Source organism: Corvus moneduloides, chromosome Z, assembly GCF_009650955.1.
Source record: "Corvus moneduloides isolate bCorMon1 chromosome Z, bCorMon1.pri, whole genome shotgun sequence".
NCBI classification, from domain to species: Eukaryota; Metazoa; Chordata; class Aves; order Passeriformes; family Corvidae; genus Corvus; species Corvus moneduloides.
In genome coordinates this window covers 70356207-70372934 of record NC_045511.1, presented here as the reverse complement: position 1 = coordinate 70372934, position 16728 = coordinate 70356207, and the positions used below count along the sequence as shown (strand labels likewise).

Sequence of the window (16728 nt, the reverse complement as noted above, 5' to 3'; positions counted from 1 at the left end):
TACTTCATTGCAGCTTGCCTTCCCTCTGTCTGTAGGAAACTTAAGGAAGAAGTTAGGAAAACACTACTGGCAGTGGTATGTCTCCAGATGATCCGTTTTATTAGGAGAACTTCTTATTTACTAGAGATCCATACACTTCAATGAAAACACCTTTACTAATGACAAGCTGGCAGGTCTGGCTGGCTACAACATGTCAAGAGGTAACAGGATTTCTTTTCTCAGTGGAAAGAGAAGTACTGTGGTATAGAACTAAGCAGATCCAAGAAAGGAAAAGTGTCTCTTTCCCTGAGTAAAACTAAGCAGCTAAGCACAGATGGGATTTCCATCAGAAATAACGATCATGTCAAAGGCAATAACCACCTATAAAAATGTTCTAAGGTAATTCAGAAAAAACCATGAAAATTTGAAATACAAAGCATTAAGTGATGGTAAACTATTTTAACTCTGTCCTTTGGAAAAAGGATAGAAAGTCCCATTCGCTCTCGTTCTCTCATGCTCTGGGAGATGTTGCAAGGACAGGGGGGATGAAGCAAACACAGAAAAAAAACCATTGTCTTTGGAAGCCATGTTTTCAGTTTTGTGCTGCAAGGGAGCAGACTATGGATCTCAGTCTGGAGTGACTGGAACTTGGCAAATTTGTTCCAATGCACAGTATTTGGAATTGCTCTTAACTCTCTGACTACCACAGACTTACAACCATCTGCTAAATGACACAGGCTAGATAAATTAGACTTAACCAGGTAAAGTCTGAAGTGGAAGGAAAATTAAGACAAGAAATAAAACAGAGTAGAAGGAGTTAATTGATACTGAAAAGACATGGAAAGAATGAGGGCAAAACACAGATTGCTCCCACTCTTCACTATAAACAGTAACAACAATGATGATGGTATCAATGTACTTCACATTCCTTGTGGACCTTCTTTACTACTTCCTTGACCAATATGTTTTCCAGAATCAGGAGATAATGGTCTGTCCAAACATGTCATGACAAACTTTGAAAAATCAGAAGTAAGCAAGGAGGATGGCTGCTATGGTGAACCTCACTTTGTCTATCTCCATCCATCTTAACCAAAACACAGACTACCAGAAGTTAGTATGAGAGTCAGAGAACGGTTAAGTTTAGAAGAGGCCTGGAAGGCAACTAGAATCCTTGTCTCTAAGGAGGAAGACTCTACAGCCTCTCTGGGCAACCTGTGCCAGTAGTCAGTCACTGTCACAGTGAAGAAATGTTTTCTGACATTCACAGAGAACCCCCTGTGTTTCAGTGTTTGCCCATCACCTGTCACTGGGCACCACTGGAAAGAGCCTGACTCTGTTCTCTTTGCTCCCTTGCTCCATGTGCTTATGTACATTGAACCTTCTGTTCCCCAGGCCAAACAACCCCAGTTCTCTCAGCCTTGTCCTCACAAGACAGCTGCTCAAGTCCCTTCATCTTATTTATGGTCCTTTGCAAGACTCTATCCAGTGTGTCCATGTCTTTCTTGTACTGGGGAGGCCAAAAATCGACACAGCACTCCCAGCATGCCAGAATGGCAGAAATTATAAAAGTTATAAATGAGATATAAATGTTTTTGACACTGAAAAATTCAGGCTATATTTAGTGAGTGGGCTGTCTGTACAGAACTGTGAGGCCTGGGAACACTCTGCCACTCTGAAACAAGCCAGCTGAGTCCTAGCTCCCTTCAAGCACATGGAGGCGGGTATTTACCAGTTTCTTCCTTACTCCATGAGACTAAAAACTAGATGCATGGACTGAAGGAAATCTCAGACTACTTCACCATGGTTCTGAAAAACAGCAGATCACAATCACAAGGTATGAACAGAAGTTTGTAAGATTTCAAACACAGAGACACAGTTTTAGCCTTTTTAAACTTTTATTCTTTGTGTTGCTGACTTGTTTTTCACTGACTATACCCTACAGGCATCATCATGATCACCACTTTAAGTTACTGCTTATTTTCCTCATTACATTATTACTGCACTTCCAGAACTACCAAGTTATCCATTCTGTTAGCTCAGTTTCCACTTCATCACTATATTCCTCTTCAAGCTGAATACAGCTTCTCAAAGGTACGTTAAATTCCCATATTCATTACAAGTCAGTACCTATTGGTTAATCTTGAATAACAAAATACCCCTACATTTAACATCACAGAAAATTCAGAATACACCAGCCTTCTTTGGTTTTAACAAAAGAAAAGCAGGGATGACAGAGTAACCTGATCAGGATTGAAGATAATTAGCATGCAGCATCTGACACATTTCCTGTTTATATGGTTACATGATCCCACCATAAGATGAGTTTATGCTCACCCACACATATACAAAGAAAAAAACACCCCAAAATTGCAAAATTTTTCATATTGGGCTTAGAACCCATGCAGCTGGAAACAGCCTAAAGCGAATTTAAAACATGGTTATGTTCCTTTTGAATGGTATTTTTACTGGATATACGGACAGACTCTAAACAATACAGTCAGTGCAGTAAATCATTGGGACAGCCATTCCTTTTTCTCTCATCTTTTCAAGTACTGTGTCTATTCTGACTGCATGGTCAATTATAGATTGAAACCTCAGAATATAACAGTAATTGCAATAAAAATTACACCTTCTTTTCTGAGCCTTAGTAGGTTAGATTTTTTTATTTTTCTGTACTACTTTAAATTATAACACTAGAAGTATTTTATCTGTACAAGAATGATATATATACCCAAAACCTTTCAGTTTTCATGATGCACTAAGGAATCAGATTTGTAACACACTGTCATTTCCATGCCTTCAGGGAGGATTGCACTTCCTTAATTTCTGTAAGGAATGTCATACAGAAAATCATCAAGCCACATTTTGTGTCAAGTCTGCCATTTTTAATTATTAGCAACCAAGTTTAAGAAATTTCTCCTTTGGTTTAACAAGTGCATACCTATCTCCCAGAATTTTTTTTTATGCCACAACTCATAAAATTGTTAGGCTGATGCTAGTCTCTTGCACTAAATTACTAACTAATCACAGGAGATATTTATCATCTCAAGTTTTTTACATGAGAATTGTCAGACTTAATCACCCTCCTCATATTTTCACTATTTACAGACCTTCATTTATCATATATTTCAGCAGTGTGACAACAGTGGACTATTTTCCCCATTTTTCAAGTATGTTAAGACAGATAAAAGCATGGCAAATCATGACAAGAGCTTGAAGGTTTTACTGTCTCTCTGATAACATCCATTTCCACCAAAAAATGGTTCCTAAAAAACTATTTATTTTAATACCAGTTATAGAGATAAGTAGAATTAGCAGACTAACGCCTCAATAAATGGAAAGTTACACTTAATTATAAAAAATGTATTCTGGTTTTTATCATTGCTTAAATTCTGCAGATGGTACAAGAGTGATCTGTTCTAAACAAATGTTTGTAAAAATTAATTTCTTTTATAACAATGTTGAAGAAACAGTTCCCAGAAGCCTTTATAATGTGGGTTCCGGGCAGATTAACAGAAGCTGAAAGGATGACTAACACTGATAAGATCAATGATTTGGGAGATAATTGCTGAGATATGTGCGAAATCATACCCCACATTCTTTTTCCACTGCACTGAGGAGTAACAAAACATTCAAAAATATATGGCCATTGCTTGATTCTGCAGGAAGTTCATCTTGCACTCTTGGGCATGTAAGGTGCCATGCTCACACAGTACTGCACAACAAGAGCAAAACTAAATTATGTAAGATAACACTTCACTGAAATAAGGTATGAATGAGAACTCCCAAGTCTACCAAAGGAAGCACTGCAGCACAAATGCTACCTCAGTGTTCACAGAATCACAGAAACTGAGTTGTGGGGATCCATGCTTGGAGCACTCTGGTCTTTATGAACTGTACCCCATGGAAAAGACCCACACTGGAGCAGTCCTTGAAGAACTGCAGGCCATGGGTAGGACATACACTGGAGCAGTTTTTGCAGGAGAGCAGGGAAGTGGGGGAGGGCGTGGTAAGAATACCTTAGATGGCTGCCAGGTGCGCAGCAAGCCACTTCTCAGCAGGACTGGGAAAGAAAATAAGATGAGAAAGGCTTGTAGGTCAAGATAAGGATAAGGAGATCACTCACCATGTACACAAAATGGACTTGCTTTGGAGAAACTGATCTAGTTGCCAATTAGAGCAGGATAATGAGAAATAAGAACAAATTTGAAAACACCTCACCTGCTACTTTTTCTGGGCAAAGTTTACTCCCAACTCCTTTCTCTCTTCTCTCAGAAAGGGTATGGGGAATGTGGATTGCAGTCAGTTCACAATACTTTTCTCTGTTGCTCCTTTCTTCTCATGCACTTCTCCTGGTCCTGAGTGGGTGTTTCATCTCACTTTGTCCCACTACTCTGCACTAATCACAAAGGGGTTTTTTTTCATTTATTTTTTCATAATCATTAAAAAAAAAAAAGGAACACAAGACCCAGAATTTAAAGTAGATAAAGAAAACTGCCATGCTTAGGTGAATTCTTTGTCCAACTTCTACGCTTTGTTCTGAATTTAAAAAAAAAACTGACAGCCAGTCTCAAATCATTTCACAAAACATCTGCAGGGTGAAGCAAATTTTCTTCTAAATTTAATTTAAAAGTATGACATTCAAAAGAGTAAGTGATTTTAAAAGTAAAATTAATTTGTGTTACATTATTTAAGTTTTTATTGAGTTCAAGTTTTTAATGTAGCTGACTAAACATCTGAAAAATATGCAGAGAACTCTAAGGAGATCATCTTTCAGATAACTCGGAAGAGATGAAACTAAATTAGAATTAAGAAACGCTACTATTCACCTAGAATGATTCATGACAAATATCATATAAAAGTACAGTTATTTTCTGGAAGACTCTACTATATCCACAAGTCCAGATTATACAAAATTACAGGAATAAGTATCAATGCTCTTGAAGTACATTCCCACTTCAGTCACATCTAAGGTGATGAATACTAAAATCCTATATTAGCGTTTTAGTCATCACAGTTAAAATGGACATTTTGATTAAGGAAAAACATAGGCAAGATGAAAGTTTTGAATTTTCACTTTAGAAGCCATTTCATTAAAATAATTTCTACATCAAATACACAGAGACTTTTAATTTCAGGAGGAGAAAACTTTTTCTCTTATTTTTCCAGAAAATAATTCTAGTGTTCACTAATCTTGCATTTTATTAAAAATACACTGTAAGAACTGAGCTACTATTGTGATGCTCACATCTGCTAATGAAATGTTGGGGCATTCACATATACCAGCAGCTCTGGGACTAAACACAGTGAGCTAATCTCCTGCTGAGAAAATCTACAGCACTGTATCCCCTACCCACAACGCGTCCAGGTCTCATCAGATGCTCTCAATGCTGATTACATGAGTTTACATGAATGCACAGTAGGCAGTCAACATAAAATTTTAAACACTTCTCTAATGTACAGAAGACCACATTAACAATTTACTCTAAGTAACAACGTGGAAACCCCAATATTCTCTGTGCCAACAGCTACGATATCCAGGCCTGAGTAATTGGCAGTGCATTAGTGACCCAGTCAAATAAAGCAGATGGAGACTCTCTGAAGGTGAATCCTCCTTTCTCCTGACTCTGCAGCTGTACAAACAACTTGATTTTCAGGCTTATGGTCTGGTTACCAACCATTACCATGTTTCCACTGAATTTCTTTTGTATATTGACTTTCTGACTACTCTCCTTGTGAAATGTCTGTATTTTCAAGTTCCTCCATCCTGGACTCCAACCATAATCCTCACCAACAAATCTTAATCAGGACAGTAGGGGGAGACTGTCCCATTACACTGCCTACTCTGGTTTATCCATAGTGGATTTTCATGGAAACACAAAAGAAGAAAGAGCAGCTTTTCAGAAATGGAATAACAAGACTAACTCCAGGTTTTCCATCTGTGCTAACAGCCCAGGGAGGTGGACATTAATGCCTCTCTTCCCCCCCATCACTAATCAGAAGTCCAGTGGTGGTAACCAATACCACCACAAGGTCATTACAAATTCTCAGTTGTACTGTGGCATGGAGATATTGCATATTAGCTTCTAAGTCGCAACCATAACTTGCTTTCAACGACGTCCAGATGCTCTGAAAATCTCAGCACTTGCTATCAAAGTCACCTACAATGTGTGCAATAAATTACATGAAAAAATACAGCTCTCTTGAGACATTATTACAAGAACATGTGGCACCACCTAGAAGGGAAGAAGAACTAAACTTCCTAAATGGTAGTGAAAATATTGTCCTTTGACTGCAAAACCAATTGATAATTCTGTATTGCAGGTGGAATCTTCTGGGTGACTGGCAGTGCCATGGGACAAAAGAAACTCACTGCACCTGTAAATAAAGTTTCTTGCCTCATCTGCATTATTCCCTTCTTTCTAAGAAGAAACATAGATACAATAGGGGCTGGAAAACATCCTCTATACAAATATTACACAAATATAAGGAAATATTTTAGTAAGAGGACGACTGAAGCAAGTAAGAACACTCTTTAAAACTTCATCATCACTGCACAGCTTTTAAATGTTTGTCCCTAGGTGAATTATGTAACACAGAGGTTGAAGTGAATTGCAACTCTCAGTCCATAGTGATAAGATTCACAAAAAAAGTTAGACTGTCTGCTGTTTGCTTCCTGATCATTATGGATATAATAAATAGCAGATGTTCCTCAAACTATTAAAAAACCCACACACTCCTGAAAACTTTGCCAGCACATCATACTACATTTCCTGAATCCCCCATAAGATTTATTTCTAGATGTTCTATTTTGACTTCATCAATTGAAATTCAAAAGAACAAGGGCAGTGACCATAAAAACAACTTCAAGGTGATAAGGTTACTTAAAGCAAGTTTCAGAGTATATTATTCACTTCACCACGTACAAAGAACTCAATCCTTTCCAATTGCAAAGACTTGATGTAGTCTACTCACGGTGCATATGAAAAGAATTTGCAAACTTGGTTTTGTTCATATTTGAAAGAAGAAGTATGATTGTTTCTATAACAAACTTAACCAATATGAAAAACAGTATATGAAGCTTTTGAGTGATCTGTAATACTTACAGAAGAAATCATTATGATAGATTACTTTAATAGGTCTTTTCTGATCTTGCTTAACTCACAACTTTCAGAAACTTTTTACAAGTCATCAAAAGAGACCTCTTTTCCCTTCATTTTAAAACTGCCAAGAGTATCTCAATTGAACATACTTTTTCCGTTAGGTAAGAGTAAATTATTTTTTTTACTGCCCCGCATAAGCTTTCTAGATGCATATGTCCAAAACCAAAAAGAGCTCTGATCAAAACACAGAAATAACAGTCTTCATTAATTCTTGCATATGCAGAAGAACCACAGCACCAAATATCCTAGCAAGTGCCTGCCAAGCAGAGCTCTTACACTCTGAAAATTTCAGTTATTTAAGAAGAAATGTAATGATCACAGGATTAACTCTAACACCATGTCACAAGCAAGAAAGGACTGTAAGTGTTCTAGAGTTATACTCCTGCTTATGGAAAGAATTGTAATGGATTTCTAGAAGCAATCATGAAATCTAAAATAAAGTTTTAAAACCAGTGACTTATTTCAGCCAAGCAATAATCAACTGCCTTTAAGACAGATTTAGAAGACACATCTGTATGTTACAGGTATTTTAAAAACTTTCTAGTTTTCTTTCACACTTAATAAGATGCACAAAAAAAATGTCATAGAACAGCTTTCCAAGGTTTTAAAGAAGCCCCAGCCCTCAGTATTCTAAAGTGAACAAAAAACTGTCCTATTAAGTTTGAAAGGATCTGGAATACAAGTCCTGTGTAGTTGGATCTCACAAGTAAATCCGCTTTGTAATGGGGTGGCGAGCAGGGCAGAGGTGGAACTAACCTTTATTCTGAAACCAGGAGTCAGTAAAAACATCAGACTGCTACTATCTCACATGCATTGGAAAGGTACCAAGACACAGAATCTTCTCTGAGATTCCCTCTGCCTAGGAGCCACTGAGTGGCATCAAATAAAAAAAAAGAAAAAAAATATTAAGCTTGAATAATTAAGAAACTAATTTACTGAGTTTAAACTAATTTGCATTTAAACCCAAGCACCTGAACAGTCCTCTGAGCTTCTGAAGGCTCGCTTTTATCCTCAAAGTCGGTACACTCAAAATACTCTGTTAAACTGGTGTTCACCTCAAGTAAAGTCCTGTGGTTGTATCATGTTCCTTTTATATAATTTTCCACTATTCTCAATTGATCTTTCAGGAGGAGTAGAGAAAACTACTTTATTCAGTTCAGACTAGTATTTGGAGTTCTATGCCACTTTTAAAATAGGAAAAATATTTGAATTGTCAAATAACTGCTTATGAATAAGATTTTCAGAGGCATTCATTATTTTCTAAATTCTCCTTTTTTTTTTTTTTTTTAACTAGAAGCTAATTCAAATAGCTAAACTTTAATTGTTATAGTAAGTCCTGACAAGTATGATCAGAAAAAAACATGAAATGGAAAACCTTAAGAAACAAAAATAAACAACTAAAAGTTACATACAGAAGCAGGTTATCTGTCATTGCTGGAAAGCGTTTCCTTTTCTTGCAAAGATTTACAATTCTTATAATTCATATTCAGTATGAAGTTTTAGAGTAATATATGTAGAATTAAAAATATATATTTATTATTGTAGTAATTCTAGTAAAAGATTTTCAAGAACAGTTTGACAGCAGTTTGGATCAAACTTAGCAGATTGCTGTACTCAAAACATTCAAGCAGACAGGTATATGTTTCTAAGTACTTTAATTAAAACCTGAAAACTGCGTGTTTTTTTAATTAGCATTTTTATTCTTATTATTTTTTTCTAGCTTATCATAGAACTTTCCATTTCAGTAATCTCATTCCACATACGAAAATAAGGCCCTACAGACAGAAAGATCTGAGGCAACTAACTGCTTTCAAAACCAATTAAGTTGCATTAAAGGTCTGACCTAAACCAACAAATGCAAAAAACTGTCTTAAGGGCTAAAAGGAGTCATGCCAAAAGTTTACTGGTACTTTCTATTGAACACATTGCAATTTTATTACTTTTAGAACACTACACTTTCACCAAAGTCTGAGCTCATCTACACATCACTACACCCTTAATGACTTTTGAAAGCCTTGAACAAAGCATACCTTATTAAAAAAACCAAAAAGTAATCATGGGAAAGAAGTACAACTGCTAGAACACATTATTCTGGTTTATATGAAACTGTTTTAGAAGCCCTCTCTGTTAAAATGTTTCTCTCCTTTCATTTAAAGCACCAGTTATAATGAAATAGTCCAGTAGAAGTAATTAAAAGTATTCTTTCCTGTGTACCCTCCAGTACTGACTTTGCTCATTTTTTTCATTTTAAAAGAAAATGTTCACTTTTAAAATTCTCAGTATTTTTCATTTTTCATCTGATCTGTGATATAACTATACATAATCTTTGTCCACGTACTTAATGCTGAAATAAATTATTTGATGAAAAGACTGGAATACAGCAGGATAGGAGGTATTCTGGTCAAAAAGAAAAGACTAGGCAATAACCCAGTTATCCTTTCATTCTCATTCTGCAGTTCTTTGCAAAAAACCCAAAACTAACCATACCAAACAACCTTGTTGCTTTCTAAAAATACAGGAATTCCAATATTTAATTCGCAACAATTTATTTTTACTTATGTAGTCAAATGTATGTTTCATTGTTTGTGTGCATATAAATTTGTCTAAATCCTTTCGAAGTAATTGCAACTGAACATTTCAGTGACCGTTTGTACAGAGCACATTCTCCTAAATCTGCATGAAACAAATTAGTGATGCCATCCAGTCATAACTAAACTTTTCTCCATTGCAGAAATAGGCAAACACTCCACAAAATAGGTGTCTGGATGATTTACCTAAAACAAGCAAGAATAAGCACTCAGCAAACACCATTTGCTTTAATCAATCTCCTCCAACCCCCAAGCCATGAGGAATTATTCTCAACTAACACAACTAGTTAAATTTGCATTACACTGCTTTTGGATGCTATAATGAAGTTACCTGTCATTAATGATCCAGTTCAGACACAGATTGAGAGAATTAAGGTTTTTGCATCTCTTTACTATTTCCATCACGGTTTCATTATCCAGTTCTGTGATATGACGCAGATCCAAGCTTGAAAGATTTCTTAGCTATTGAGACAAATATGAGAGAAAGAAATAATCTGAAATTCATTCACGTACATAATTGTTGAAAAAACTTAATTCTTCTGGAAATTGCACAGTATGTGCAAGCTAGTCAGGAAAGATACAATTACTAGATCTTTTACAAAACCAAACATACCAGAGATATTCACAGAACTCAGCTTGAGCAAACTTGTGATTCAGGCACTCAGTTACTACATGAAATCCAGACGCTCTCACTCAAGGTGAAATACAACCTACAATAAGGGCCTAGGAGTCCCTCCTCTTAGATAAATGGAGTGTAAGATATCAAGGTAAAATATAAACTCATTTAGCCATAAGAAAAATAAGACATGGAAGGAGGTGAGACAGCATATTTGTGCTTTGATTCAAATGAATGCAATTAATGACTCCAGAGTATCAGGATTTCAAAGTAAACAAATAATACAAACTCCCTGGAAAATACAGTATTTATACTGTAGTCTCACCTGCACCATTATCAATAACAGATTGGATATTCTGAACAACAAAACATGGGAGTCACAGAACAACATAATTAAGAGTTATGCACTGATTAAACTGATTTATTACTACTGTTAATCATTCTTGTGTCCTTCAAAAGCAAACCCTTTTACTACTTTTATGAGCAATGGATGCAAAAAAAAAAATTTTTACAGATTTCTCCAGTATCAATTTAGTCACAACAACCTCCAAATACTGTTTGCTTTTTAAGTTGTCTGAAATAATCTCTGTTATACTCTGCAAAAATAATTGCATTACGCAATATTGACACATTAATTAAATTTACTTTCCCTGTAAGAGAGAAAAAATGATCCTCATCAGTGATTTAAGTCACTAAGGATTTGATTAGGTAAAAGCATACAACTGAGATCACATAATTGGTCCACTTCAGTAGTTAATTATTAAATCAATGTATTTAGGGTGGGGGAAAATGGGGGAGAAGGTGGCAGCATGGGGTGATAAGAAATAAAGAAAAGGAAAAAAAGAGGACTTCAAATGTAGCTTCTACAGAAACTGGAGTTTTGTTCTTTAAGTTTTTAACAGTCTCTAAACTAAAGCTGGAGATACACTACATACCGTTCCCAAAAATTCTGCAAAACAAACATAAAATCAAGAACCCTGACCTCTCTGAAACAACGGCAAGGTATGTCTACAGAATCTAGGACAATAATATTCCTATTATTATGATACTACCACAGGTATCACTGTGGAGATACTCGCTGTATTCCCCCTGAAATTCTGATAAACTTGTTTGCATATTACGAAGCAGAGTATATAGTGATTGATGTTGTGTTGGTAAAATAGACGCCTTTTACAAGCTTGGTCTCTTCTCATTCCATACATACTGCTATTGCATTAAATTTAAAAGCCTTATCTTCTATGTGCCCCAAAAAAGCTCATAACCAATCTCTCATTTTTTCCTGCATAAATTACAAGAAGGGGAAGCTTACAGCAACTGTAAATTTCCTCACCTTCATAAAGCTATTCATATTAGATATTTCAGCCTTTAACCCATGCTGGCAATAATGTGGACTATGCCTATGACACAGAAAATACACCTGCTGGACAATTCAACAATAAGTATGTTCCATTACATTAAATAACTATGGAGACTTAAAAGTCAAGTAGAAAATCTTCCCACTTAAAAAAACCCCAAGCTTTCTTTCACAACAACATTCTTCTTATGAGAAGATGACAATACTGGTGATTCTTTCATCATTATTATTACTTATGGACTAAAAAACACAAATTTTCACTGAAGTATCAATGCATGGAGAGAGGTCAGTGCTTCTTTTAAAAGTGCCTAAAAAACATGGTTTCAAATAAGGTAAGAGGTTACAGTATATTATCTACCTCAATGATGCAATGACAAATACAGCAGAAAGCATTTGTGGTTTCCCAAGGAAAAAAACTTCGGCATTGCATGGGTGGAGTCAAAAGCTAAACTGAATTCCTAGTATTCCTGTCCACTAAATTAATAGGGTTTTCAAGGCAGATTTTGTCCTTTACCATCACAGGAGAATGATCATTTCCTCATTGCTTCTTTCCTTCATACTAGTAATAGTCTATCATTATATTCAATATACAGTAACTCAACCATCACTTGCCTTTTTTACTGTCACATTCCTTCATTTTAAACAGCCTCCCTGACACCTGACCTACTTGGTAAGTTAATTCTTCTTTTTCTCATGCACAACATAGTCGATGCAGAAAACCTCTGTGTCTTAGAAGTTTGAAGAGACTGCTTCAGATTGATACACATTCAAGTATAATTTGGTCTCTACAACCTTGAAATTGCCACTACGGATGTGTGGATGGTTTTCAAGACCTGCAGAACTGGATGCACACTCCCTTTTGAGACAATTCTGGATCAATCTGAATATGACAGAGAAAAGAATACCTCCCTGCCTACTTAAGTTAGAGGTATCAACTCTCATTCCTGGTGAGAGAACTGTTATAACTGTGTATGCAATCATTTTTCATTTTAAAAAAAATAGATAGATGTACCTTAATGAAAAATTTCCTATCTTATATTTTACCTGAGAAGTAATTTTAGGGGGGAAAGGCTACAATCACTACTATGATTCAATCAGTACTATAAAAAAATTTGAAGAGAAAAATACATCAGTCTTACATTCTCATACTAACCCTCACAGCTGAAATTAGTGTGATATTAAAAAGAAAAAGCAAACTTTGCTAAAGAAGACAATTGAAAAACAGATGCTAGGCTCTTCAGTGCGTTCATAAATTCTGAGATTAAAATAGTGTACCTTTAAATAGCATTTTTTTCAGCAGAAAGAGGATATTCTGTGACTTAAATATTTGATCTTATGGAATTAGGATGCATAATTTTTTTTTTAACCAAAACAAATTTTGTTCATGCAGCAACACCATTTTACTGAGCAATTTCAGGGCCATTCTACAGATATTCAAACTTTTCTTGAACTTTTAATTTTACAGCTTTGCAAATAAGCATGCATGAGCAGAATTTAAACTTTGAACTCAGCTACGTCAGCCAAAACGTTTTAATTGAAAAAGGAATATTTAATATTACAAAACACACAGTGCAAATAGTAGGCAGAGGGCTTAACATATGAAACAGAAAATAACAGAATTTTTAAAAAGCAACAACATTTAAACTAATTTTGTGTGATATATATAAACACATTTTTGCTGAAATTACTGATTATTACCTATTACTTTTGGATCTCAAATATTTTAAAATATGTTAAAATCTTTGGGTTTTTAAAATACTTTTGTTGGTTGGTTTAAATGAAATTTTATGCCAACTGACTTATTTTAAGATTCAGAGATTATCATACTGTTTGTGTGACTGTCATGCAACTAATAAGATTTCTATATTGACTACTGAAACATGTAATATTAAAATATGTGCAGTGCTTTAGGTAATTGAAAATTACTATTACCATTGGGATCATAGGTAATTTTTCAGTGTGGGTGTATCAACTCCTGTGAATATTTAGATGTTATTGTACTGAAATTGCTAACATAATGGGTACACAATTATTTTCCCCCTGCACACTTTCACAATTCCTGTAGAAATAGGCTGCCTTAAAAATCATAGAAGAGAATAGAATCACAGAACCATTTAGGTTGGAAAAGAACTCTAAGCCTGAGTCCAACTGAAACCTAAAACTGCCAAGTCCACCACTAAACAATTCATGTAAGATTAATCCTTTTCAGTATGACAGCCAAATTATTTCTGAAGGAAAGTGCTTATAAGGACTTAATGAGCTTTAAACTCGCATCTTTTGCTAATTAAGCTTAATTTTCTTGACACTCTCTGTGTATACATGCCTTCAGGGAATAAACTGCTCTCGGACTTTAGTCTCCCAAAGCAAATGTATAATCACAGGAAATGAAAAACAGCAGTGTGAAGAAAGCTGTAAACCACATTCTTTTTATTATTCTGTCAATAGAATCTATAAACTATTTTTTAAAATGCCATGTGCATTAATTTTTACTGAAAAGCTGCTATAACTGAACTACATGATTGAGATATACTGTGATCCTAGAACAGTAATCATACATGGTTTAAAGAATTGGAAAATGATTGAATAGCTACAAAGGAGACTATTTTCCCACAGACTGATTAAATGTTTTGCATATTAACAAGTTTTAATTTAAATTCTGAGGTACTGTGAAACATTAAGGTCCCACTGCTTAAGAAACAAACACACAATCAAAAACTGTGTTGTAAGCACAAAGATTTAATTACCTCTAGAGGAGGTACTTGCACATAATATAAACTGCACATATAGTATTTGTGCTATAAGACTAATTTCCAGTTTATAAACTCTAAAAGTTGCTGTAGAATTACATTTTTGCTGAGCTGTAGTTTACATCTTTATGTTATTTACTGTCAAGTACTTCTAATGATTTTTTTGGGGGGAGGGGGAATTGGAAGTTTCATAGATACACAGGACACTGAAACCCTTTGAACCATGCAATCAGTCTTCTCTGCAACATCTTTTTTACTTAATTTAAAAAAATGGCAGTTGGGTACAACCATCAAATTCTTCAAAAGACGTTCACTTACACAGCACCACATCAGTTAAAGTATCAAGCCAACACTCATGAAGAATGTCCCAGAACCACTGTATTCAGAAACCCCCACTTAATGACTTTTTCCTGTGATTGGAAGACTAATATTTAGAAGGGCATATTACTAAAGGCAAACAGATTGAAAAAATTCATATTCCATCTTACGAAATCCAGTTCATTATACAAATTGATTAAAATACTGTTTTCTCTATACCCAGCAAAAGAACAGCAATCATGCCCTTAGTCAGGAAGCTTAATGATTTTCAGATCAGAAGGTATGCTGAAATACTACCATAAAAAGAGCATAAAGCAGAACACTTTGTGTCAAAACAAATCATTTACTAGAAAGAAACCATAATTTACCCCAGTTCAGAAAGGCTCTTGCAAAATCAGTCCTGTCATGGGTAGATTATCATTATGTATCTGTCATACCGATGATGTCTACACTGAATGAGCCCTAAGAATTTGTTCCATAATTCTGAATTTTGATTGACTTCATACCGGACACCAACTCAGGTATCACTAAGTTGGACTGGACATGGGTATTATGAGATGAAGAAAAAGTGAAGATCCCATTATTCCAAAAATAGTTCTTGGATTAACTGTCTTCATGCATTGGTGATTAGCAGAATAAATTAGAATTTTTTTTCCTGCCGAGATTCTGTACAAGGATTCATGCATAATTAGGCGTCTGTAACAAACTTTATCAGACAGTCTGTCAGAAGTACATGGTGTAGAAGCACAGAGTTATACTTCTACAAAGCAATTACCCTTGCATATATATCAGAAACCAAAGGAAGAAGCCAAGGAAGTGGCTTGGTAATAAAATTATATCTAGATGTCAAGATTTGCTGATGCCAGCTGTTAAAATTCTATTACAACTACAACAATTAAACTGCTGAGAAGCAATTACCACAACAGGGGAGGAAAACGCCACTGCTCGAGGTCAAAGACGTAACATTAAAAACTCACTACCTCACTACTAAGAATACAAAGTTTCTTATTCCCACCTCGTTAATGAAAAAAAATTACCCTTCTGGTTGTTCTGTCTTCAACACAATGACCTAGTGTGCACAAGCACTTCCCACATTTGTGTAGATCTTTACACCCACAGGAGAAGCATAGTAAAAAACAATCAGGGATAAACTCCAGAGAGACAAGGATGTGTGGAGGGGAGAAAGAGTGCAAACAAGAAAAAAATCATACATGGAAAGCTAAGTAAATAATAAAGTTATAAAAAAAAAGATAAGAGTAAGTGGAGATATGCTGAAAACAGAAGATAAACTACAACACTACACATGATCTTCTCCACAGAAACAGTGTTGATAAGTGTTGGACTAAATACTCTGGTGTCATGGAGGAGACCATTCACTTCTTTTGTGACTATGTTTCACACATTACAACTCTAAAGGAAAATGAAACACTCAGGTCATCAGAACAAACCACTGCTTTCAACTGAGTCTAACTGTGAATTGCATATAAACACACTCCTCTTTCCCCTTTCTTCCTGTGTATGTACATGAAGTGCCTCTCATCTTACCCAATAATTATTATTTACTTTATCTGACTTTTTTCAGTTTACAATAACTTCAACGAAAAGAGGCACCAGTGTGATGACATGGTCTTGCTCAAAAAAAGCAAATTTTTTCTTGACTGTCATTCTGTTCAGTAGAAAAATAGTGAAAATAAACCCTGAATGTTTCTTCTTTTTTTAAAGTATCCAACACTTTCTCTTCCATACCCCACAATTAGCTATTAAAAAAGCTCTGCAACACAGCAGCACTGTAATTTAGAATTTTTCAAGTGCCAGTATTTTTAAAGAGAGCTAACATTACTAGGAGGAAAATACAGTAATAATAAACCACTCAATTTTTATACATCCATCAGCATCAAAGCAATTTCACAACCAAGGCCACTGCTGTTATCTCCGGTTCACACACAGGAAGGAGGACAGAAGG

General features: G+C 35.3%; 1 protein-coding gene across 1 annotated transcript in view; it reads right to left on the bottom strand.

Moving 5' to 3' along the window:
- The window catches only part of FBXL17 (F-box and leucine rich repeat protein 17), a 275259-nt gene that overhangs the window by 169511 nt on the left and 89020 nt on the right, over positions 1-16728 (bottom strand). The window contains exon 6 of the mRNA XM_032095796.1: positions 10062-10192. Coding sequence (XP_031951687.1) covers positions 10062-10192 — 131 coding nt within the window. The remainder of the gene's footprint in view (positions 1-10061; positions 10193-16728) is intronic.